This window comes from Passer montanus, unplaced genomic scaffold (genome assembly GCF_014805655.1).
Source record: "Passer montanus isolate IOZ18808 unplaced genomic scaffold, ASM1480565v1 scaffold7, whole genome shotgun sequence".
Lineage (NCBI taxonomy): Eukaryota > Metazoa > Chordata > Aves > Passeriformes > Passeridae > Passer > Passer montanus.
Window position 1 is genome coordinate 15,536,989 of NW_024372147.1, and position 26,166 is coordinate 15,563,154.

The 26,166-nt window shown below is 37.0% G+C and overlaps 1 protein-coding gene across 1 annotated transcript in view; it reads right to left on the reverse strand.

Moving 5' to 3' along the window:
• The window catches only part of ANKRD31 (ankyrin repeat domain 31), a 64,037-nt gene that overhangs the window by 31,972 nt on the left and 5,899 nt on the right, over positions 1-26,166 (reverse strand). The window contains exons 4-14 of the mRNA XM_039729716.1: positions 26,014-26,060; positions 25,299-25,393; positions 24,263-24,303; positions 20,075-20,737; positions 16,733-16,872; positions 16,200-16,327; positions 12,954-13,133; positions 9,801-9,943; positions 7,306-7,450; positions 5,765-5,826; positions 2,914-3,076 (exon numbers count right to left, since the gene is read on the reverse strand). Of these exons, the coding sequence (XP_039585650.1) occupies positions 2,914-3,076; positions 5,765-5,826; positions 7,306-7,450; positions 9,801-9,943; positions 12,954-13,133; positions 16,200-16,327; positions 16,733-16,872; positions 20,075-20,737; positions 24,263-24,303; positions 25,299-25,393; positions 26,014-26,060 (1,807 nt within the window). The remainder of the gene's footprint in view (positions 1-2,913; positions 3,077-5,764; positions 5,827-7,305; positions 7,451-9,800; positions 9,944-12,953; positions 13,134-16,199; positions 16,328-16,732; positions 16,873-20,074; positions 20,738-24,262; positions 24,304-25,298; positions 25,394-26,013; positions 26,061-26,166) is intronic.

Genomic DNA, 26,166 nt, shown 5'->3' on the forward strand with positions numbered 1-26,166 from the left:
ATATTTATATATATATACACACATACACAAATGTTGGGATTTTTACAGCTATGATGTGAAAAATTTCTGAAGATTACAGTCATTGAGTAATATTTAGTGGCATAGATACTCTGTCATTTAAACCTGTGCAAAACTGGACCCATAACTGCAAATAAACTTATTTCTCATTGGTTCACAAAGCAAACAACATTCACTTTAATGATATCATGTGGTCATCAAAGAGGTTCTAATTCTGAAGCTTCAGGTAACAGAGCTACCAAATTCTATGAGATACAACAGAAAAAGGAGATTAACAAAATATTTATTATGTGTATAGAGTAAGGACAACCCCCTCTTCAAACTGGGTACCAAAGAGATAGGATATATAAATCCTCCGAAGTTCTTTCATCCATGCTAAATTTTTTTAAACTCCTGTTCCTTTTATTAGACGATCATACTTCCCAGATATTTTTGAAGAGTTTACTGTATTCTTTCTCTGATTTCTTGAAAATATGTAATTTATTCAAAGAACACAGAAGCTTATGCTTTTCAATGAGCATTCTGCAACTCTTATCCATGGGAGTTTTTTTCCCTTTTTATTCCTATGAACAATTAGTTGCTGCATCTTCCTCATCTCATCAAACAAGCTCTTTTCAGTCAGCATTAGCCATTAGTAGCCAACATCTTCTGTTCTTGACACCTGCCTTTCTTCAGGTACCTCCTGCCTTCTGGAAAATTGGCTTTTCCAATGTTTCATTCAAAGTAAACTACAGAGCTTGTCATACAATTTGGAAGAATATGAAAGACAGACTGAAGTGATAGTAGAGACAAACATACAGTGAGGATATACCCATCTTGGTTTTAAATGAGCTCACTGTAGGCTGTTCAAACCTGTGAGAAAGCCTTCAGGCAACCCTCTTTGCACTGACACCGCTTGGCCTACTCTCTACTGGCAACAAGAAAAACTCAAGAGCTCCTTTTTTAAATGAAAACTTGAGATTCTAGAGCACACAAAGGCATCACATTGTTAAAATACTCATCCAATCTAAGACCTACTTTACTATAAGATAATGTATTGTCTTTTGTCTAAAAGCTTCTGAACTCCCAAAGCAATCATCCACTTTCTGATTCTTCCTTTTCTTCCCTTTTGACTCATGGGAGAACATCCTAGGGATTTTTTAGAGACGTTGAAGAAAAAAAAGGGCCTACAACAGCCCATTAAGCTAATGAACCTTAGCAATATTGGCTGCAAGTGAACAGAAATAATTGCAAAGTTTTCCAGTTAAATTGCCATGCACAACAGTTTGCTTCATGGCTGTTAGGAAACATTTGCAAAAGCATGATGGGACATTGTTTTGTGAATTGCAAAATACTGGTTCACTGTGGGATGCATTGCCAGGTGGGTCACGAGAAGGAAAGATCCAGATCTTGGCAAATACAAAGTTCAGTCAGCACAGTACAAAGATAAAATGAAGAGATTACCGTAACTAGCAATCAGGTTGAATTAGGCTGATATACCTCAGCAACTTCAAGGACATTGTCCTTCAATACCTCCACATGGGTCTATGAGCAATTATTTCCACAGGCTGAACTATAAGAAAAGAAGGAAGCTGTCTGTATGTTCCTTCTGTATAAGCAGAATGGAAATGTTGGGAGCCTAGTAAGTGACTGACTGTAGATGTAAGTGACACTGTGTCACTTGTGAAGAAAATATTTTATTCAATAATAGAATAATATAAGGAAGACCAGTGGTACATAGAAGCAATCAGATGGGATAAAAAGGCCAGTTAATGACAAAAATATAGGAGAGCAAAAAATCTGAAAACCCCAGAAGTCAGAAAATATCATCCCATTTTTCACTTTATTTCTACAGCAATCTGAATGCCATTGTCCTGGACTCCAAATTTACTACTGCTTTCAACTGTATGAAGGGCTATACTTTCTTGCACCACCTCTGAAATGGCAACACTCTCCTGGTAATGAAGGGAGTAATTAATTTTATCAAATAAAATATTATCTGAATAATCCCTTATGAGGAAAAAAGTAGCCTAGGATATGCTATCCCAGAGAAGACCAAAATATAAGACACATGTTTGAAACAAAGCTTTTTAAAATCATAATGGCACAAATAGGAGGCAAAAAAGGTTTTAAGAGGGGAGGGATCCTATCAGATCTACAGGTTCTAGTTTTAGCAAGTCTTGAGTACCATGATTCTCCGGTTCCAGAAAGAACCAAAGTACACACAATGAGTGCCAGCTTTATCAAAAAATCTGTAAGTGAAAATATTTAGAGGTTAAGATGACTTGGAGCAGGGCTACAAGACAAATGCAAATCTTAGACATGGGATGAAAATGCTAAACAAAAAACTGCATGTGCAGGCAGAAGAGAATACAACTACCGGAGGATGCTGGATGCTTATTCTCTTGGAAGTAGGTTTGTATCTACACTACAGCTAACTCAAAGGTACCAGTACAATCAGAGTCCATGCTGATTTGTGCCTGATGAGGCTATATTCTATATATTATCATATTCTATAAAATATAATTTGATCTTTGTGTGCCAAATATATGGAGAGTTCTGTTCTTTGATCTGTGACATGAAAAACAGTTAACTAAAGACTGATCAAATTTTATTTTAAACTGCTGTTTATGTAACATACTTAAGTAAGGATAAGCTTGAAGTTCTCACTTATGATTCTGCATCCCCTCAACCACAATGCTAAAAGACTGATGAATGTAACATAAAAAAAACATGCATTCTGTAAAATGGAGCACAGACATTTCTGGAACTATTTAGGTATTCACTAGAGTATTTGCTCAACATGCTATATGTTTCTTGTCAAACTTTCCCTCACACATTTCAAAAAGCCTTCTTCATGTACATTTAGAAAAAAACTCCAAACCTCCACTGGTTTATAAAGTATTAACTTTTCACCTGACTTCTTAGATATTTGCTGTTTTGATGCTTTACTCAATTGTGATTGATTAGATGAAAGCTTCTTATTGCTGCTACTGGAATATGAGGCTGCCTTTTCTTTTTGGCTCTTCTCCTGAGGATTTGCACATGCTGGTTCTGACTCCTCTGTCTGTAAGGAAATCTATCAAAACAAAGGCAAAGAGAGTTTTAAACTCAGGGCTGGTTCTTTAGTTTTATTTCCATTAACATCAGATTATACTTGACTTGTCAAGTTTTGCAAAAAATCATTCTGAAGGTGTTCTCATATTGGTATTTAGACTCCTGTCACTCAAACTACCACGGTTACTCTGCATGAGACTGTGTTGTTTCCTGTCACATCCTGTTGTAACTTTAAAACAGATACATTGTGAGAGGAAGTCAAAGCAAATCAGTATTGACTGAGAATCAAGTGCTCTTAGACAGCTGTGAGAAATGGATTTGTAAAGGATTCTCAAAACCTGGCTGAAAGCTCACACAGCTTTATACATCTGTATGCAAACTCTGAGATAAGGTGTGATGACTTAGAAAGGCCATGGAATAGAGACGACATTGTCAAGAGAGATTGAACTAGAAACAAGTATCAAATGACGGTCTTGCAAAAAGGCCAGATATTTTTGAGAATTAGAACTGTGAAAGATGCATTGCAGCAACAATATGCGGGGTAAAATAATAGGTGATTGGTGTTAGAAGTATTAGCAGCATTGTGTGGCAAAAGCCAATATGCTGAAAAGCATTTATAAGGTACCCAGGAAATAGGTTAGCTTCTGACAGAATGGCATACAGTCTTACATCTCTTGTGTGACCCTTCTACAAGAATGATAATGGAATGAAATCTTTTAAAACTCCTTTTAGTTGCCCCGTCTTTGTAGAGCTGAGATTTTGCACCAAACAGTCTGAGAATGTTGTGCACACACTTTGTCTCCAGAAACCATGGATGTGAGATAACACAAATCAGTCACCTCCTCCCCTTTACAAAGAAGTTGCTGAGCTTCCACTAGTGCTCCCCTTTCACTCTGCAAATGAATTTTCACTGTACCACTACTGAATTACATTCATGTTGCAATACCACCTGATAGCTCAGTTTCACTACAACATTAAGTGAGATGTGACAATTATGAACAGACACAGCAATAGTCTGGCCCATTTCACTAGGTCATGAGGTCATTATTTTCATAAGGAAAATATGCTTTCCATAAAGTTCTTTGGATTGTAAGAGGAACTATACTTAAATCCATATGACATGAGATATTATTTCTGAATAGTTTTATTCTTCATGTAGCCTCTGCAATAAGAATAGCTTTTTTTGATCTTGTTGTTTTATTTTTAAATTTTCTGCCTTCAGAGAAAAGAGCTTTATTACTGTGTTTTCCACCAAATTTGTTTTTCTGCTTTGTTCATGTTTAGCAAAATTTCCTTTGATGCTCCAGTATTATCATGTTGAAGTACACTCGCATTTGATTCTATCTCCAAAACACGCCATATAATTAGCTTCATTTTCTGATAAATTCCTTTATTATATACTAAAAGAAAACTGTGCTGCTATGAAATTAACCGATTTCCTCTGTGCTGCTTTTTTGAAGTACCAAGAAATTGAGGAACTAAGAAACGTGTATAATCATGTAAAAATTCATGGGCAAAATACAACAATAAATTGAATTACTGAAGTGCTTTAAACTCATATTTATTTTTTAAAATTGAATCAGTTTGAATTAATGATCTGCCTTTAAAACTGCCTTGCTTCTGTGGTCATAAACCAGAGCTCTAGTTTCACATTTCTGACAAGCCTGTCTGCAATTATTCTAGAAAATTATAAAGACGGGTAAATAACGCATCAAAACCTCACAGAATTAACTCATGCTAATCTCAAGCTGGGCCAAAGGCCAGTGAGTATCTAGCATTATCCTTCTGATTACTTTATATCTGGAGACAGAACCAGAATACACACTGCAACATCTGATACAACTACTGAAATGACCAGTTACAAATCTACAGTAATAGGTTTACATAATTGTTTCCAGCACCATCTTTATCAATCACCTAATGTTTTAAAGCATAATCTAAGACTATACACAATGAATGCTCTTACACAGTAATATTTCAAAGGATGCATAGACTACACAACTGTGAGTAACAAGGACAGTTATCATCACCACATAAAACTTCAAAAGCTCCAAAAGATATATCTATGCACACTACATCCTACATTTCAGATATTATCTGTTATCATTGTTGAAAGGAAGAAAACACAGAGAAAATGCAGCTCTTAATGCTAAAAGCTGTTGCACTATATGCAAACACTGACCCAAGTGACTGATCACAGTGTCTTGTCTTCACATGACGCACCAGGTCCCTTATCCTGCTGAGACCTCACAGTATAATTGTGCAACCCCTGCGCAAGACACTGTATTCCCAACCCTTTTCTCTCAAAACCCAGCAACCCCTACTCTACAGAGGCAACATAACTATCCTACTGCTACAAGCCAGGCAAAAAATGGCAGTTTCAGTAAGGTTTCTGCAAGTAAAAACAGGCACTGACGTACCACGCTTCCTGTAATTAGCTCTGCAGCAGCATGTGCAAAAACAGCAAGAACCACCATCCATAAGACACCTGCCTCTGTTTTGCATCCTCATGAGGCTGTACCTTATCCCAAGTACTAGTAAGGATGAACTGAACATTGACTATCACTCTCAGTCCCTGCTGGACACATCTAGTACATTGTGTGCTGGAATTGAAACGTAACAGTAACAGGCATCTGCTTTAGTTTACTGAAGACTGTCAGCAAACTCCTAACAATTTATGATCAAATCAGACTTCTTTGTAAAGATATACCTGGTGCTGGTTTGTATCTTGTATGCCTTGAGTATTTAACATGTTCTTTGAATTGTCTCCACCTGAAATGCAAACGAAAGACAGAAAGAAACCAGAATTGAAGCAGTCATAATTTACTTTACATATCTTATGTCTACAATATTGCACGTAACATTACTTACAATATTTAGCTTTCAAGAAAAATTACCAAGCCATAAGGGTTTTATTGGAATCCAAAACATATCAAGATACAAAATATTTATCAAATTTTGGAGTCTAATCTTTGTTGCAAATAGCATCTTGTTCAAATCACGTTTCAAATTTTCTTCATGGTTAGTGTCCTGAGCATTTCCTTGTCAAACTCAGCGCAACCTCTGGCTCCTCTCTGTTAAGACTTCAAGTGTGCTTCAGGAGACCCAAAGAACCTCAGAGCAGCAGGCTGAGAGCCCTCACTAGCACCCCATCTATCTAATCTTCATGTCACTAGACAGCATCTCAGGGGCAAGTCTGATATTATCTCAGTCTCCTTTCATAAGTTAGCTATGTCAATGAGCCCTGCTAACTTATGAGCAAAGACCCTCTTCCTTCTCTGAGAAAGGTGAATGCCATCTGACACCAGAAGGCCCGGGTGTCAGATGTCCCTTTACTGGTGTCCAGACTGTCCCTTTACTGAAAAACCCAGAACTGTGGCAGTGATGCTAGCTATGGAGTCATGCATTAATAGATGGGATTTGTCTGTTTTTTCCAATGTCCCTGCTCACAACTGGAAGAAGAGAGGAAAAAATTGCCTGTCTGAACTCTCTTGATTATCCCTGGACTAGGTGTTACAGCTTTATTGCCACCCATGTGGAAAAGCAGGAATGGATAATAGTCTGAAAGATTGGGACTCATTCTGATTTATACATATTACAGACCACACTGGCCCATGTGTGTCTATGGTCTTAATCCTAGCTGTAATCAAGGCTTACCTTGTATCTGCTTCTGATCAAACAGCCTCCTCCAAACTTTCTTCACAATTTCATAAGTTCCCAAAAATGTACAAGACCCAACTCCCTCTTTAGCCAATCACTAGCTCTAATCCAACTTTTTCCTTACAAACTCACCAGCTGTTACCTACAGTGATATTTTCCTGTACCAGCCCAATTAAGGCTTGGCAACCCCTAAGTTCTAGATCTAATAGCAGTTTCCCATTTTTTCTCTTATGGATCCTTCAAACTTCAGACTTCATGCCACTTTAAAACAAAATTTTATCTCTACATCTAAACCATATCTCATCCATCAGCAACTCAAGCAATGCTGCATCTTCCATTTAGATACATAACTATTGTGTTCCACAACCTCATTTCAAATTTAAAGGTAACTCCAGCCCAAGAAAGAGCTGGATATTTACACTTTGTCAATGTACAGCAACTGTGGAGGGCAAGGAGTGCTCACTGTTAATTCAAGGCATCAGACAATGAAGGCCATAGAGGTACTAATAGTAATTAAGGAAATATAATTCAACAGATATTCTAAATTTCTCCATTTAGCAGTGATGATATGTCAGAGTAATTGTTTCCTACCTGCCACTAAGTGTCTTCTAGATTTTGCCATGTAACTTTTAAGAAGCTTCATCATAGTTGGGTCGGAAGCTTCTTCTAATGCACACCTTCCCTTCTGATTTTTTAGTAAGGGATCAGCTCCATACCAAAGTAATAAGTTTGCCATCTAGAAAAATAAGTTTTTCAGATAATTTATTTTCTGACAGTATTTTTCAGAATCCTTATACAGGCTTCTCTCTCTTACACTTAACACGAGCAACTAAAATCAAATCTGTCTTTATTGTAGTTCATACACACCAAGCATTCCCCTAGATGCATCATCATCCTATAGTCCTATTATTTTTATAAATTGTTCCAGTTATTAACCTGATGCCAATGAAACAAGGTCTCTCAAAATATAGGGTAGAATTCATCCTCCCACAGCTCATAACTGGCAGAAAATAACAGGTGATTTTAGGGTTTGAGTCAGTTTATCCATCTAGGATATCTGCTTTAAGAGAAAATAAACTGTGCTCTAGATGTGTCTCCTGTGACTGCAAGGGAAGTTTTGACAGCTATTTCTGATGTACAATATGTATCTGCTCAAAGGAAACACATTCAGATGGTCTTGCTAACAACATTATGATTTTTGTACAAATATAAAGCCTGAATCTATTGTTACTCAAGAAATTACCACTAGCAAAATGTTCCATCAACCTTTGCAAAATACCTTTTTTAAGACATGGGGAATTTATAGTCTGATTATTTCATTTCTATGGCTAACTGCAACATTTTTCCAGCATTGGTGTGATTTTACTTGTACCTCTATATTTATTTCTCCAGCATCAGTTATCATTCCAGACTGAACTTGACTCACATTCTTCACCTGCCTCTCATTACTTCTAACCAGATTGCTAATGAAAAAATTGTTAATGAAGTTTTCCTAACTCATACATTCTCCTAACAAGAGAGGAAAATAAAAAGGGTTCAGTTGGCAGCAAAAGCCCTTTTCGGTTTCACAAGTTGCCTCAAGTCTTCAGATTTTTTCAACCAGTAACACTGAGAACACTTCTCCCATAACAGGAATTGAGAGCATCACCACATGGGTGCTCTCCCCTTTAACTTGACCATTAGAAAATCTTTTCTAAGCTTAATATTTTTTCTGAAAGAAATTGATTTTGCATATTACAACTACAGAAAATTATGAAGTAGTCCAAAGTTGTGTTTCCAATACACGGTAATAACTTCACACAGAGAAGGTAGTTTTGAAAAACACAGTTACAAATACCATGTTACTGAAAGTCATATTAGTGAAACACTATCACTATTTTGTTGCTAGTCAAAAACCAACAAAATAAAATGTGACAGACCACTACAATGAAACAATTTTACAGCTACTGACTAAACAGAGCAATGAGTAAATACAGCACCACCATGCAGTACCATTCTTTCTGGATATACCAGCTTGCATAACTTTAACTCAGCTCTGTGCTGAATGATCTCGGTATGCCTCAAGTGACATAATTGAGATCAGTGTTCTTCCAATATAACTCAAGTTGCTGGCCCCTAGTTATTACTTGCAGAGATGCAGAGTCCTTCATCCACAACCATGGGTATCTTAGGTACAGTCACAAAACTCATAAATATTTCATGAACCTGGAAAAGTCTGTGATGCACAAGCTGCAATTTATTCTTGGGGCCGTCAAGTCTCAGAAAAACTTATTAACCAGAAGTCCACCTTTCATCTTTGCTCCACAGAGACTTTTCCAGGAGAAACAAAGTTTCATCTCAGTTGTGAAAAAGGCCAAATGTTCACGAACAAAACTTATCAGCCACTTCCCAAAAAACCCTTTAACATCTGGAAATCAGTAAGAATTAGGCAGCATATATACAGGTCTATAGAAAAAAACTGCCAGCAGATAAAAGGGACACACAGAATTCCTACACAAATTTGGGCCACCCTAGGAACATGCACAGACAGGTGGAGGTGACCACTACCAGACTGAAAGAGAATCTGCACTTCAGACACAGGCTTATGAAAACATTGCATTTGGCAAGAAATTTTACCATTAAACCAAACTGACTATTCAGTTAGTGTTCTGTTTAAGACCCTACAAAATACAAAGGCTGTCTTCATAATCCTCTATGTTCTGTGTCAACACATGGGTGTGCATGACTGTGATGACCTGCCATACAGCCATGATGCCTAAATAATGAAAAAAATGTCATTAATAGTCCAGAAGACTGCTCAAATCAGAAGTTACTCTGCAGGGTAATTACAAAACCAGTGAATGAAGTAGTATTAAAGAGTAGCAATCTACTCCTCAGTAGTACAACCATTGTCTGAAACAGAAAAAAATTCTCCTTTTGGACAAATCTTAAGCATGGAGTGGTTTGAATAGAAACCAGGCAGAGAGGACTTGTAAGCTCCTGAATTTACCTGTAATCTAAAAAGACCAGCCCCATACAAAAATGTGTGACCTTCTGGACTCAACAACAATAACTTCTATTGCTAAATCACACAATTCAGAATATACCTCATAATGGCCTTCCTTAACTGCATCTTGCAAGGGTGTTATTTGTTCCTTTTGTGTAGCATTAACATCAGCGCCTGCTTTCAAAAGCAGATTTGCTATCCCATAAAAGCCTTCCACACTTGCTATATGTAGCGCAGTCAAGCCTACAAAAAAAAACATGTATATTACCTTTGGTTCAAAAAAAATGTAGAAATCTAAGTAATTTTTAGGTTGTCTCTGATGAAGACTTCACTGAGTATATTGAAATGGTAAAAACTGATGTGTTCCAGTAAGATGTATGAAGAAATGTTTATGAGAACATCACGAAGGTTGGGAGATGTCATGCTTTTGGCAAAATTTGCACCTACTGAGGAAGTAGATGCTGCTGTAACAACGTTCATTTTTGATTTGATAGTTCTGTTATGAAAGGAGAGAATAAAAATTATTCATCCCATATTTTAGTAAATGGTCCTGGAATAAAACATATACACTATTTTAAGGACAAGGTAATCTTTCACTGCACTCTTTTATTTACATGGCTATGCTGAAGAGGGTAAGTAAGAAAGAAGTGACAAAATAAAGACATGAATTATGTATTACCAAACAAAAATGTTTGTAAGGCCATCCAGGAATTGTTTGAGTGTTCAAATAAATGAAAAATCCCTAGTAAAATTTCATATTCACACCAAGGTATATGGAAAAACCCAAGATATCACATGAATTCCACTCTATGAGGGAGCTGTTTAGGAAAAATATGGAAGTCTTCCAACTGGATTTAGCATAACCATGCATCAGGTCCTTAAACATGCACAATGAGAGACATAAGGGAAACACACAGAGGATTTTCCACTTCCTAACTTCCAGCTCTGAAACTAACATGCCCTCCAGAAGATCATTTTGATGGATAGTCTTAATCATCAACAATTTTCCACTATAAGAAGTTTGTCAGAGCCTAATTCACATACTAAGTATGTGTATTAATAAAGCTTAGTAAGATTGTTTCAGTTCCATTAAGCAAAAAAAAAATCTTAAATTCAACTAGAGAGAAACTCTTGAGGCTCTTTTATACACAACCCAACCCTGAATATTGTATATTCCTAGTAACCAGGTTTGTTATGAAATCCATTAAACAGATAATAAAATTTTGCATTTAGGGGAATGTACTAATTTCTCAGTACTAATATACTAATTTCCTTCAGTAAAAAGTATCCTCTACCTGATCGACTAATAAGTCCTGGAAAAACTGAAATTGCCACACATTCAACGAATAATTACTAGAGATTAGCAACATGAGTCTGCAAGGACACTGTGGCTGCTCCAAACCAAGAAGAAACAAGTTTCAGTGTAACTGTTTCTCAGATCCCTCAGGACACTATGAGTCAAGACTCAAACTTAGAGCACAAGACAGTATCTCTAATACGCTGGCCATATCCTACATGCTGATGTCCAGGAAATAAAAAAAAAGAGGGGAAAAAACCCCAAAACAAAACAAATAACACAAGATCCCAAAAACTCAGTAAGGTTCATACGCTGGCCATATCCTACAAGCTGATGTCCAGGAAATAAAAAAAAGAGGGAAAAAAACCCCAAAACAAAACAAATAACACAAGATCCCAAAAACTCAGTAAGGTTTGTAAGCAGACTACCATAGCATAGAAATAAGGAAAAAATACTAGGCTAAAATACGGATTATCCCTGGGGGGAAGCTTTAAAGAAGAACAGACACAGAGAAAGAATATAATATTCAGAACAATGACCCAAAGAAACCAAGATCAAAGCGCCTGCCAAAATGACACAAGCCTGTTAAGTCTGTCTGATTACACCTGCCTCACTGAAAAGAAAAGAAATAAAACAAGCAGAGCCAGGTCAACCTCTTACCTCTTCAAGGGGTACAACTAAAAGACATATTGTGTAGCTTAGCTCCTTTTGCACCAAAAGAACCAGCAGCCAGAGCCTGGGGAATGAAAAAACGGTGGCCTAGCAAAGTACACAAAGGCAAAAAAAGGAAGCAGCTGTGACCACAAAATCTAGAACCACTGCACTTCAGTACACTTGCCTACTGTGGCTGCAGCTGAACTGACACTGACAGCACTTCTCAGCTGTCAACACAGGGCTTTGAACCCCACCAACAAAATATTTTCTCCTCTGCTTCCAGCACACGCTAGTGCATATTACAAGTCACTTTGTTAGCTCAAATGCCTCTGCTGTAGAAGTCTGAGATTTGCTGCTGACCCAATCTATCTCTCAATATATTCCAGAAGACAGAGAACTTCAACCTTAATCCTGGTCCGTTATATGCCTGTGTTATGCAATAGCCTATAACTGCAGAATATGGGGTTTTTTTCTTTCCCACAGGACAGTTGTGAAATCCTAGCTGCTAGCACAATATGGAAAGACTGTAAGAATGAATTTTTCTAGCAGAAGAGCTAGCTGTCTGAAACAATTTTCTTTTTCTGTTATGCCAGTTTTCAGAGACTAACGGATGAGACAGGGAAGTGCAGATTAGGAACTGTCTTATATTTGAAACAACCAAGTAGTAATTAAGGTGTAGTGAAGTCTTTGACACAGAGTAACACCCACAAAACTGGATAAGGCAAATTGCTTGAATCAAAACATTAACAGATGGCTGCTTTTTGTCAAGATTTTTTTCCCTCCCCAAGACAAAGGGAAAATGGAAAACACCAAGCAATCACAACTTCAAAAATTCAAAGCCGTGCTCAACTTCTCTCAAGATGTAAAGGGTAAAACTGAAGTTCCTAAAAAATCTAACAGGAAAATTTATATCTTGATGTCTCAAGTTGGTCCCTGAAATGGACAAAAAATACCCGCCAATTTTAAGACCTATGAAGGTGATTATTTAATCAGCTGTATTTAATGACTACTTTGTGATAAACATGCATGGAATCATTGAACGGACGCACGTAAACCTAACTGCATCACTTTGTTAACTTTTTCAAGTGCTTAACTTCATCAAAATTTTCTTTTCTTTTATACTTTTAGAACTAGATCTACATGTTTTCCCATGAACAAATACTAACTTAAACCAATAAAAATTCAATAATCAGTTGACCAGTTACAAACTTACAGTCTTGTCCACTGCCCAAACTCATGCTTTTATTAGTTATAGGCAGGTACTTGTACTGAAAATACTATTTTAGTACAATTGCAACTTACCAGCATAATCCTGAGCATTTACATTTCCACCGGCTTTTATTATCCTACGTACAAGGTTTATGTCTTGGTGAGTAACAGCTCTATGTAGTAAGTTCTCACCATACACATTCCTCCTGTGGATTGTTGAAAGTGACAGGGGGCGAGTTGGATTTACAGAATTCCTACCAAAGGCTTCTCGTTCTGAAAAATAATGTAAAAGATCTGTTGCACAGAGAAGTATCTTTTCTCTCTTATCTTGGCTTCATTTTATATCAAAGTTAGTAAATAAGCTTCCTGAAGAAACAAATGTTCAATCAATCTAGTAAAAACTAAAATCTCAAAAAAAAAATTCTCAAATTGAATAATAAGGCTATTTAATAAAAGATGTCATAGTGAATTTCATAACAAAATTCCAAATTAAATTAAACACACAGAAATAAGAGTATGTTGAAGTGTTTTAACCTCAGACTTTTTCCTTTCTAATGACATTTTTGCAAGGTGCATTGCCTCCCAATGGATAATAAAATCAATATTCTGTATTCAAACCATAATAAGGTGACCATTTCAATAACTAGTAAGTTATTCTATAATTTAACTTTTCTTAAAAGTAAAATTTATCCACCATTCTTTTTTAATCATTATCTTTTACAGCCTCTGCTCTGTGAGCAAGTATTTACACTAGGATTGAGATCAGCTCCCTCAGGTTATCTTTTCTCATTACTTCACAACCAGCTCAGTCATTTCTGCAATGAATGAAAGGTGAATATGAGTTCTAAATGTAAAAAGTAAAATTTAAAGGAGACTGCTTTTGATGTTTAGTATTTAACAAAACAAACACTATCTCCCATTATGCAGTCATCACACTTTTCAGCTTGGCTTAAATTATTTCCAACGCACAAATGAGCTGCTCTGTACATCACCAGCACTGCCATTCCAACATTCCTAAAAACCATGGGGAAGAGCATCCTGCTTACTGCCTCTGATGACAAACAAGGAGGGAAGAAAGAAGGGAAGAAAGACCAGGAGAATCGTTTGAAGATAAACATAGTGCAGGCCTAGGCCATTAATTCATCTACTTATAAGAACTCCTAGGACTATATACATTGCTCCTCTCCACAAGCTGTAGCAGGTGTACCTCACAGGTCCTAAAACTCCACCCAGGTGCCAGTGATGCCTTAAAAAACCCAGAAATGAAAAAACACACTTTCAAAGAAATATTAGTATAGGAGATAATATAAAGGCTGGTCTTTATTGGAGGCTTCCAGGGGCAGATATGGAAAATGCAGATCCTCACACAGGGTGAACACAGTTTTATAAGTTTAGCAAATTAACATAACTGACAAAAATCCTCAGTTAGAGACATAACTGGTGAGGTAACTCCCCTGCAGTTCAATCCTCTTCTGAATCCTCCCACCTCAGATAGGAACTAAACTTTGTTTATGAAAATGTGTCTCAAAGAGCTGGTTTCAACCTTGGCTCCCAGAAAGAACCAAGACAGGATAGGTGCCTTAGAACCTACAGTCTGGAGCCTTTGTAATGTGTTTTGTCTTTCTGCCTATCATGGTAGGGAAAAGGTAGGGAAAAGTAGTGGGACTAACTACGAATACAATAATGGGCTGCAGAGCTACATATATATGTGTAAAGAATGTAGAGAATATAAAAAAGCGAAAAAGGCAAAATTAATTTGGCATCACCAGAAATAGACCTTAAACCCCACAGTTCTTCTAGAGCTGTAACTCACACAGCCTGATGTTTTATGCACTGTGATAAACTGTGAGCTTGGACTAATTCCAAACATTCTTAAATTCTTGACTCTGAGTAGGTTTTTTGAATCTAATAGATAGGGGTTTCCCTCAGCTGAGAACACAGTCCCTCTCTGCTATCCAGCCTTGTAAGATGGCAATCATTTAAGACAAGCAGTTGCTAGTCAAAGCTGGTCTAAACCAGCCAAGCAGTTCAGGAGGGATTAAACTGCACAGACATAAACAGAATCATGTGCAGTTTTATGTTACATTTTACCTCATTAAAATCTTCCTTGAAGGGATCTATTTCCCCTTACTTCCACTTGCCTTCCCTAGAGCTTTCCATGCGCCTGACCTTGTGCAAAACAAGTGACACATGCAGACCCAAACCAAAACTGATTATGGGGCAGTTTTTAGAATTAATTCCCAAACAAAGATGACTCATGGGCTCTTAAAAAGTCTGATGAGAAAGGGAGGTAAGCTTGCTATATTGGTTTACCATGAAGCTACCTCTGTAGACAGTTCAACTTTTTCTGCAGAAACCATGCTAAAGAATCAGTAACTTGTTTATTGAGTGGAAAATAGCAAGTTCATTTGAAATAGATGAGCAGTTAGTCATTCAACTTTAAATCTCATCAAAATGGTGCTTCCACTGTGAATAATTAAAATCCTGCGAAAGAGAATTAAATCCTGTTAACTGGAGGTGGACTTCTTCATGTTTTTTAAGATCGGTAACATAGGTGTTGCAATTCAAATACTTACAAACTTTGTAAGATGTTTGAATGATTGAAAGTAAATGGAAAAACCCTATCTGCGTAGACCTAAACAACAAAAAAATCAAAAACCCGAACAGATAAGACCTAATCTTAAAGGTGCTGGAGTGAAAACTTAAGCAAGGAAATTCTGTATTCTCCCACAAAATTCCTCTGCAAGGTCAAGAACTTTTCTGCATGTACCTTCAGAGGGTGAAAAACAGCAATCTGTCTCTCTAACAAAGAATGTTCCAAATAAAAATACTTTAAAAGAGTGCTCTGTGGTAGTAAAGGCCCTATAATCCTGTAGGCAGGGTAACAACAGCAGGCACTCAGAATGGAATAAACCATTTTGTATAGGTCAGTTCTTGAGGATGGTACTGCTCTGACTATGATTTTGCACACAGAACACTAAATGGCAGAAAGATGAACAAATGTAGCTCAGGATCTACCTTTTCACTCTGCACAAAAACAATTCTCTTCTCCTTTTCAGTACACCCCATATTTTTTTTTTCATATAAAACACTAATAAAAATTGCATTCTGAAAAACATCTCATGATTCTTATGCAAACATGTTCACTGTTAGGTTGCTAATATAAGGGTTTACACAAGAAGGAAAATTATCAATATCTTTAATTATTAAAATTAATGTTTATACAGTATTTTTAAAAGAAAACCATGCCACAAGGCATTGGAAAAATTATTAATTATATTTGATTCAGTACAGTTGTTGAAATAATAATCTGTATAATAAAAACATAGAGTATCTTACTCCGTTTGTTGTCAATTCTCTTGCTCTTTCTCCTCTGATTAGCTTCTGCATACTCATTCAGAATTATTTCTTGCCATAAGATAGTTTCTAGATCCTGCTTGTCTTCAGAAGGAGATTTCTGAATTTTACTGACAAGAGATTTGCTTAGAATGAACAAAAATATTCTCTATATAAATCAATGTTTACAGTAGAGCTAAGAATATGAATATGTTTGATTTAAAAAGGAATTCTGTAATAGCAAGCTAACTTAGATAGTACTGAATAAGGAGTAAATCAGGAGAGAAACTAATTTCCAGGTCTTTAAATAAAGGGTAAAAATCTTTCTCTTTGATCATTTACAGTACTCCATATGCATTGTATAACATTAATATATAAAAAATAATTTAAGAATTATTATGCATATATTTCTCATACTTAAAATGCTTAACTTTGTTTTCTTTATACTGCCACTGTGAGCCATTCCTGCTGTTTCTTCTGGTATTTGGTGATGAGAGGAAACAATCTGTGTACTTTCCTGAGGAGGTCTCACTTACCTTGATGCTGTTTGGCCTGTTTCTGCACATGCTGCAGGCTCCACTGAATATGAATGTCCCTCACCAGTCTGTTTTTCACTAAAGGTGGCATCCAAGCAATCTGACATTACTTCTTTCTCCCTCTGCTGACCACCCACAGGCTGTGACCAAAAAAAAATATTAGAAGCAACTGGTAGACATGAAGTTAAAACAAAGGCTGTACATAAAAGAGCTCCAAGAACACTCTTTTTAAAATTGTATGCCCACAGAGAATTGAGGGATTGCTTAAGTGAATAACTGGAACTATACAGGTATGAAAGACAGAGGCTTCCACAGGAGAGGCAATCCTGAAGTAGTATGCCATGCAATGTGTTCCTGGCAAAATTAACCAAGAGAATTACGCTACTCGGAGTCACAACTTAAAATATAAATCTAGGCTGGATGACAGCAAACAAAAGTTGTTCTACCTGAAAGTTATTTGATTGGACATTTGAAATTACAACAGATTAATTTCAGTTTCCTATGGACATGAGCTTCTGTCCTAAATAAATAAAATGATGCGTGAGATGTCTTAAGATAGCCCATACTATCTCACTGCTGCAGAAGCCTAAAAATTTACACGTGGTGAGATCCATGTTTCACCTGAAGTTACGTAACTCCCAACTGAGCAGTTATTTCTAAAGATATACCATCCCTGAGCTACAGCCACTACAGCTGAGATTCACTTCACTTACCTTCAACCTTCTAAAAGCCAGGCATGTAGATGACACTAGGCATCATCATGACCCCACCACTTGCAAAGAGGAAGAGCTACTCTGAGATGATAGAGACTTACCTCATCCCAAGTTGTGCAAAGGGGAATGTAAATCATTCATGTATACCAGAGACTTAACTCTAATCCCACCCTAAAGACAGGTCACCACATGGCAGTTAATTGGAGTTGCTTGAGCTGGTTCACTGTTTTAGCAATGTGACTGCGACATGCTGCTATGTATCACTCAAGCTCCTGAAAGCTGGGTTTAATTAGTTGAATACTTGAGTAATGCTGAAAGCTTTTAGGACACACCCTCAGCACATATGCATAGAAATTCTTCCACAATGATGTGGGAGAACTGGTTAGTCCTTTCTTGCGATATAAACACAAATGGAGAATGTACTGATTTATTTTTTTAAATTGACATATTTAACAGAGAGGTCACTAAAGAAGGGAATTGCCTTCCCACAAGTAGTTCCTCTGGGTCCAGAGATAATGCACGTTAACATGGGAGCTGGGGTCGTTTAGCCTGAGGAAAAGGAGTCTCAGCAGTGCCTTTATTGCTGTCTACAACGACCTGAAAAGAGTTTGTAGTGAGGTGAGGGCTGGTCTCTTCTTCCAGGTAAAAAGCAGAAGGACAAGGGGAAATGGCCTGTCCTACTGCCAGAGAAGGCTTAGATTGAGTATAAGGAAAACTTTTTTCACTGGAAGTGTGGCTAGGCACTGAAACAGGCTGACTAGGGAAGTGGTGGAATCACCATCCCTGGAAATGTTCAAAAGACAGGAGGATGTGGCACTTGGGGACACGGCTTAGTGGTAAACACAGTGGTTCATGGCTGGGCAATTGGACTTGATGATCCTAAAGGTCTTTCCCAACCTTAGTGGTTGTACGGCAGCTGGGGAAAGTCAAATAGAATATGTTAGAAAACTATCATAGTTGTACTTTCAATGGATTCACATCTGTGATGGGAGGAGGGTTAGAGAAGGAGAAGAAAACATTTCAAAGAAAACAAACCCCATGCTTGCTTTATAAGAGATCATACACTAAAATATCTGGCATATCCAGCATCCTGATTACATCCACATGTCAGTACAGACTGTCCTCTTTTGTATTCTAGTTTCACCACAAGAATACTCTGAAGAAAGAAGGGTGAGAAAAGACCCCGGTGAACAGTATACTGTTACAATTAAACAGTTACTAACAAATTAACTGGGGGGGTTTTTTTCTCAGTAATTTGCCTCCTTACCTTCTGCCTTTAAGAACGCCAGATAAAGGCACAAAGAAAATATAAGGTTGATTGTTGTTTGACAAGAGGGTAGAGATCTCCATTTCCACAAGACTCTGCTTCTCAATTTCAACTGCAATTTTGAGTAAATCTATACATTAATCTTCACACAGCTGTGCTACTAATTTCAGAAATGAATATGTCACTGAAAGAGCTTTGTAAAGTGCTATGGTTCTGAGACAACTGGCCTACAGACCTTTCAGCAACTTGAAACTAGCCATCGTTGTGGCATATTTAATGTGCCACATTTACAAGCTGATATATTCAGTTAATACTACTAGGAAAAATCAGAATGAACTCATAGTTTTTGGACGCTTTATGCCATTGTGGGTTTTATAACTCCCTTAAATACCCAGCTTTACATAACTGATCATTGATTTGCAACTCCAGAATGTCTGAATACAATACAGAGCAGAGGATCAGGCTGCAGGTTTACAAGAGATGCTTAATATACTCTGCAGCATAAATCTATGTCTCCTATCTGTCCTTCTCTTTCCCTGATTATAATCTAAACAGGAAGAAACTATGGCTTTCCATTCATGCTCCTCTCCATATTTTTTCATTGGTGTTACTGAATAGAAATGACATGTTACAGACCACCTTCACAGCACAAGAAGCAACAGGAAGGATCACATGCTGTATCCATACATACTGGTTTCTTCAGGGAAAGATGGGAACATAAACACATACCTCAGTTTTTCCAGTATGTCTTGCATAGGCAGAACTAAGCACAATAAATACACTTCTAAATACATATGTAAAATTCCCCTCTGAATAATCTTCCTAGTCTATAGGAAAGACATAGCTGTAACCTATTTTGTAATACTTGCAAAGCATTTGCATTTACAGCACTGAGAACTACAACAAAAGATAACAGCACACTATTGCCTGTATCATAAACAGGACAGTAGGATGCAGTAGGAACCTGGAGATGGAATTGGCTGGTATATACTGGTATGCTACAATGAAATAACAGAATAATGTTTTGGAGAGAACATGAGACACAGAAGATGTACAGGCAGTCTAGGAGTTTCTGAAAAAAAGCCAGGCTGATTCTAGGTTTCCACATCAGTCAATAAATTAACTTCACTAGAATTACCCATCTAGCAAGCTTAGCTATTTTCATAACATGGATACATGCAAACAGGAAATACAAAATACAGTAATGGACTTTTAAACCAAAAACAACTGAAATTACTTAAATATGCAAATTATTGATGCTAGTTTATTCTTCACTAAGATTCCCATCTTCAAGTAATTTGGCTACTTGATGTAATATTTTATGATAAACATAAAATTTCAAATATGAAAGAATGGTTATACTTGCTCATTTGTTGTGCTCTCTGAGTTAGGTCCTGTGAAGGCATTTGTTTCTTCCACCTGAACTGCAGCAAGTCGAGGCTCCATCACGTTTGATATTTGAGTATAGTCATCATCTACCTGCAGAACACTGGTTTCTGAATTTAGCTGCTCTTCCTCGGTGTTGAGCTGTCTCTCATTTGGAACTACAGGAATGGCAGCTTGTACCATTGCTGCTGACAAGGCATTCCGAGGCACCACAAGCTCTACTGGCAGGGCATTGTTGCTCTCAGCTGCTGATGGATCGACGGAACAGGCATGACCCTGACACTCTAACTTGTCAGGCAATGGGTTCTTAACTTTAAGACACTCAGAATCACTAGGGTATCTCAACAAATCACTGATGTCAACTTCACTAGTCTCTATATTCTGTTCAGTGAATACATCCACAAAAATCTTCCCTGGGGACGACAGTGAAAGATATGTGTCATTATTAAGGGAATGCTCTTTTATTGTGTTATCTGTGTCAACAATGGTCATGCAGGTTCTGTGGCAGTTATCTAAAACATGTGGAAATGTATCTTCTGGTGTCTGTTCCTCTTGAACTGTTATTATGTCTTCCACAGGATCATGTAGAGAGAGGCTTATTTCTGGACAGCAATCTTTATTACTTAATTTTGGTGATATCTAAAAAATTAAATTTAAAAAGTTAATGAAAAAGAATGGAGCAAGTCTTACTAAAAAGCCTTTAATTAAAACTCACTTTAGAAGTCAACTCTCTTTCTATATACGTGTTTATATTTTAATATAAACTTTTTCAAAATCTAGAAGACTCAAAGTCTTCCTTCATACAATATACTAACAAGAGTTAGACTGAGAGCTCAATTTCAAAAGAAGTTTCAACTTCAGCTGTTGACTTCTACAGCAGTGAAAATCCAGGGCAAAAGAGACTAAATCTGTTTTAGTCAAAGATATTCTGTCATTACCAATGGCAATAGCAAATAACCTGAGGATGTTATAAGACTTTAAAAGAAAGTCATCAAAAATCTCTGTCACACAGAAATAATGAAAGTAAACACATTCACAATAACTTTTTTATTATGTGTTTTTGTGGATCCAATACAGATATGGAGGACTTGTGTCTCACAAACTTCAGTTCAAAACCTTAGGGTTTTGAGAAGTTTGCATGGTGTGGTTTCCACACTGAACACAGAGCACAAAATCATAATTGTTCTTGGAAAAGTAGTACTGCTGTTTTTCTAATCACTGTGAACTACATTCAACAGAAGCACCCATTTTTACATTAAGAAATTGCTTTTCTAATTTTTCCCCTATCCCTGTCTTAAATGCTCCACAGAAAAAAAAATATGATGCCTCCAGAGACCTAAACCTTTTTTTTTTCCTATATAACACCTCTATATAATAAGTGCTCATACTTAGTAATACTGGATCTAAGAAAATCTCTTTCAATGCATTTTTGGAGTCTTGCTGCCAGCAAGTGGCAATACCAGGCAATGCAAGAAACCTTTAAACACTGGTGACATTATTTAGATAAAGCTCACACACAATAAAACAGTAAGGTCAGAAATCCAACTGCATACACTCAGGTTCAGTTTGCAAGCTAGTATAAATCCTTATTTCTTTCTTGAAAAATTATTCACCTGCCAGCTGTTTCTTATCTTTTATGTGTGCATCAAATTGTTTCTAAGTACTGATTACTTCTTACTTTGCTTTATTGAATTACACTTTATTTTTACACCACTTCTCTAATTCATCCAGACTTTAAACAACTGTGGGAAAAGAAAACTTCACTGACGAAAGCTTTCTCTACTTGAGAAAGCTTTATGGTATAAACAGCATGTATATATATTACAAATTTCCCAAGAAAAAGGCTCAATGCATGTGTTGAAAAGTGTGTGAAATTTTGCAAGATTCTAAAATCCCCAAAGTCAACTGAAATTCAACCCTTAAATGTGACGTGTTCACAAAACTCCAGACACAGTAGTCCAGGTGGAGTCCCACAAGAGCAGAGCAGAGGGTCCACCAGGATTCCAAAGTCCTTCTCTGGCAGAGCTATTTTCCTGACAGTTAGACTCCAGCTGAACTTGTGCCTGAGGTTATTTCTCCCCAAATGCAGAACTTCGCACTTCCCCTTGACAAATTTCATCAGATTCCTCTCCTCCCAATTTTCCATATTTTCAGGTCCCTATGAATGACAACACAACTGTCTAGTCTATCAGTCATTTCTCCCAGTACCATCCCTGAAATTGCTGAGGGTAATGTGTGTTCTATTTTCCAGGCCACTAATGAAGATATTGAACAGTAGTTGCCCCACTATTGAGACAGCAACCATAACAGAAATCAGTGCTGCTACATCATCAAAACCAAGAAAACTCAGCAAGACTAATTGTGAGGTGTCAGAATTCTCTACACAGATGATAATTTATAGATTTTGTGTTTTCAGGGATACACAAAACTATTCAGTGACTCACTGCTGGTTGTCAAGTTGTCTCTCCTGACCTTGATTCAAATCAATACATGGAAGCCTGTGATGATCATTGGTTCATCTCACTAAAGATCCTTCTGCAGGACTCAGACCTTGCTAGGGCCAACATTAGCCAATAACCAAAAAGTAAAATCTACTGTAGTGATTATTTCCAGCCTTCTTACTCCAGCCTCCTAAAATATCTTCTCTGGAGATACTCCCAATGCATTCAACCTGCCCATTCTCCAGAGGCTATTAACAACAGGGAATCTCTGTTTCAAGGCATTTAGAGTTTGTTCTATGGGACTAACCCTGTACAATGAGAATGTTTCATTTAATAAACTTACAGCTTATTTCCAGCCTTCTTACTCCAGCTTCCTAAAATATCTTCTCTGGAGATACTCCAAATGCATTCAATCTGCCCATTCTCCAGAGGCTTATTAACAACAGGGAATCTCTGTTTCAAGGCATTTAGAGTTTGTTCTATGGGACTAACCCTGTACAATGAGAATGTTTCATTTAATAAACTTACAGTTTTATATTAGCAGTGTATTTTTCAGAAAACAATATGGTCAGAGATTTCATTTTTTCGTCTTGGTTCTGAGATGGAATATTTTACCCTGTCATCACTCATATTTGCTGGAAGACGTGAGCAATAAGGACAGTAGAAAAGAACAGCATTGTACTCTGATAAGGACAGTAGATTAGAACAGCACAGCCTTGGAGTACTAGATTAAGGATGTAACTTAGGCAAACAGAAGCCATTCAAAACCCAAGCAGGATGCCAGCTCAGTTCTGCAAGCCTGACAAAGCAGAAGTTGTGCAATAGAATGACACTGTGCTTACTCAAAAGTAGGGGTCAAGGAACAGGCACCTAAAAAGGACATGGGACACTGAAAACACCCAAAGAAAACCCTAAGAAACCATAATAGGACTTCTGATAAGGGGTGCAATTATGTAAATGAAGTAATAGATGCACATCAAGTAAGGGGGGATAGCAAATTAATGTGGGATTGGTGTATATGATAAACACTGTTCACTGGATGCTCAGGGCACTCAGTGGAGTGAAGTCACCTCCACTGCTGCAGTGACTTGGAGGTGAATGAGTGACTGCTCTCAAATACTTACAACTGTGTTAGGAAGTTACTATCTGGCCAATTTTGGTATCAATACTGGTTTCAAATCAGCCTTTGGTGAATTCTACCAAGAACTGCTTTTCCCCTGGCATAAACCTCAAAAAGGAGCCTTGAAAAATGCCAAGTAAAACTAATTTATATAGAATCCTAACTTTTTATTTGTAGGTACAAATCAATGGGACTAGATGGTACAGTCATAATGATACGACATCTGCATTAAGCGCAGTCTTTCACAGCAGAAACTCTGCTACTACCTATTTCTGACCATTAGTAAGACTCTCCCAAACAAAAGGACAGTTACAGACAATCTCTTCCTCCTCAGAGTCCTTCCTGCCTGTCTCATAGCTTTCATTGGTGGGGAACATTTTAAGCTACTAAGTGTCTTCATTACTTTAGCTTAAGTAACAGCCCTTATAGATTCTCTCTCATAATGATATCCTTCCCACCTCACTTTCACTGCCATGCTTCTATTCTTGCATACTGCAAGCTTAGCAACTACAGTTCTTACCAAAAAAACAGAAAATAAAGTTTAGCTTTAAAGTTGTCTTCAGCATGCTCAGTGTCAGTGTAAACAGCTATGTGCTTGCTTACCTTTTCTTCTGAATCCTTTTGAAATCCATTCAATTTGATATCTAAATTTAGGAGAACAGAAAAATAATTCAGTTTTACTTTCCACTTCTGAAAGTTATTATAATCTCTCAAAAAAGGCATAATTTCCTAATTAAGGCTTAGGTTTCAAACCTTAAAAATCACTATAGTCATGTTTCCCTAAGGGAAACTGACAGTAAAGTCTCTGGTTAGACTCTGTTACTAACCAAATAATATGCCATAGCTATTTTGTCACATTTCTTCACCGTGGTTTAGAGTCCTGTGTTTCCAAAGACTATCAGCGGATGGAATTGCCACCCATTTCACATGACAAGACCTAGCCTCTGCCCTCTCTAATTACAGTGCAGTTAGACAACACTGCTGAAACAATCCAATAACTTACTGCTTCTGGATAGCGATGATCCCAAACCCCCTGATCTCATCACCTTGTGTCAACATTCATGCGACTCCCTGGCAATTTTCTAATCAGAAATAAAGTGGATGTTTTCCTGTTGGATTACCAAAAATAAAACTCAAGTGGAAGACAGCAAAACAGATGGGTTAGTCCTGCATTTTTGGGAACACTGAGGAATGGAAGTACTCCTTATTTAGCAGCACATGCCATACTGACCTGAGGAACAGTAGCATTTTTGTTATTCCTTTCTTACAGATGCCTCTGATTCTTGGGTATGTTAGAAAGAAGCAAGTAGGAATCCTCCATGACCTTTTTACCTTACACATCTATAAGATATTTAAGCACCATGTGGCCTGTAACCCTCGTCAGAAAACCCCACAGCAGTGAAATAATTTTAATACTGGCATGAGAATACAGTTATTTCTTCCAACAATCCTAACACAGTACTTACAAAAACAGAACTTGCAGTCCATGACTACAAAAACTGAACAACTTTTATAAAAAACGTATAGTCAGATCCTGTATAAACTTACATGGATACTCATCTTCAGCTTAACAAATTATTTTCTCAAATGATTGTGCCACAGCTGGAGCAACTCCTAGTTTTGTACAAATACAACATACCTACAGAATTATTCTGCTCTTCTTCTGCTGTAGAATTTAATGAAAAACGAGGCTTAGAAATATTTTCCGTAGGTGATGAATGGTTTCTCCAGTCCCTAGGATTAAATAATACTATTAAAAATTCTTAAAGAATTGTAATCTGCTCATTTTAGGAACATTTTTACAATACTTTGAATTGGCTACTATCTGTGGAAACAGCTGCAGTTATTTTAGAGGTATACTTTTCTTTACAAGGACATGCAATAAATAAGACTTCTGGATTTCCTGTGTGGAGCTAGCAATGTCTACATATTTGTTCTCTAAGTGAAACAAAAAGGCCTTTTCTATTCTTTATTACAGCTTTCTATATTTCTGTTATAAATCTATCTTCTATTTAAAACTTTCCATAGTTTCCAGGAACAAAAAGCCTAATATTATTTATTACAAGTTTTTATTTGTCTAATGCTTTTCCCCAAGTTCCATTATTCTTGTTGGTTATGTTCTTAAACGATTTAAGGTACTATCATCAACAAAAATAAATCCAAGCACAGCTTGATCCATATTGGACAATGAACTACTGCCGACATAAATACATTAGAGATCCTTCACTAAGCAAACAAGAAAACTGTTTCTTAGTAGAACACTGGAAATAAAATAAGGTACAAACGGAAGTATAACAGGATTATTTAATTACGTTATGCCTGACTGGAATTCCTATGTGATATACTTTACTCACTTCAGTAGGGATTGAGACTGGTCAGATGTGTATGCCTCTTGAAGTACCTGAAAGAAGAAAAAGCTTAACAAGTTAGTAAGTACTTAACTGTTTATCTTCTCAGTTTTATTGCAGGCTTATCTTCTTCCTTCAGTAATTTAGTTAGGAAACAGA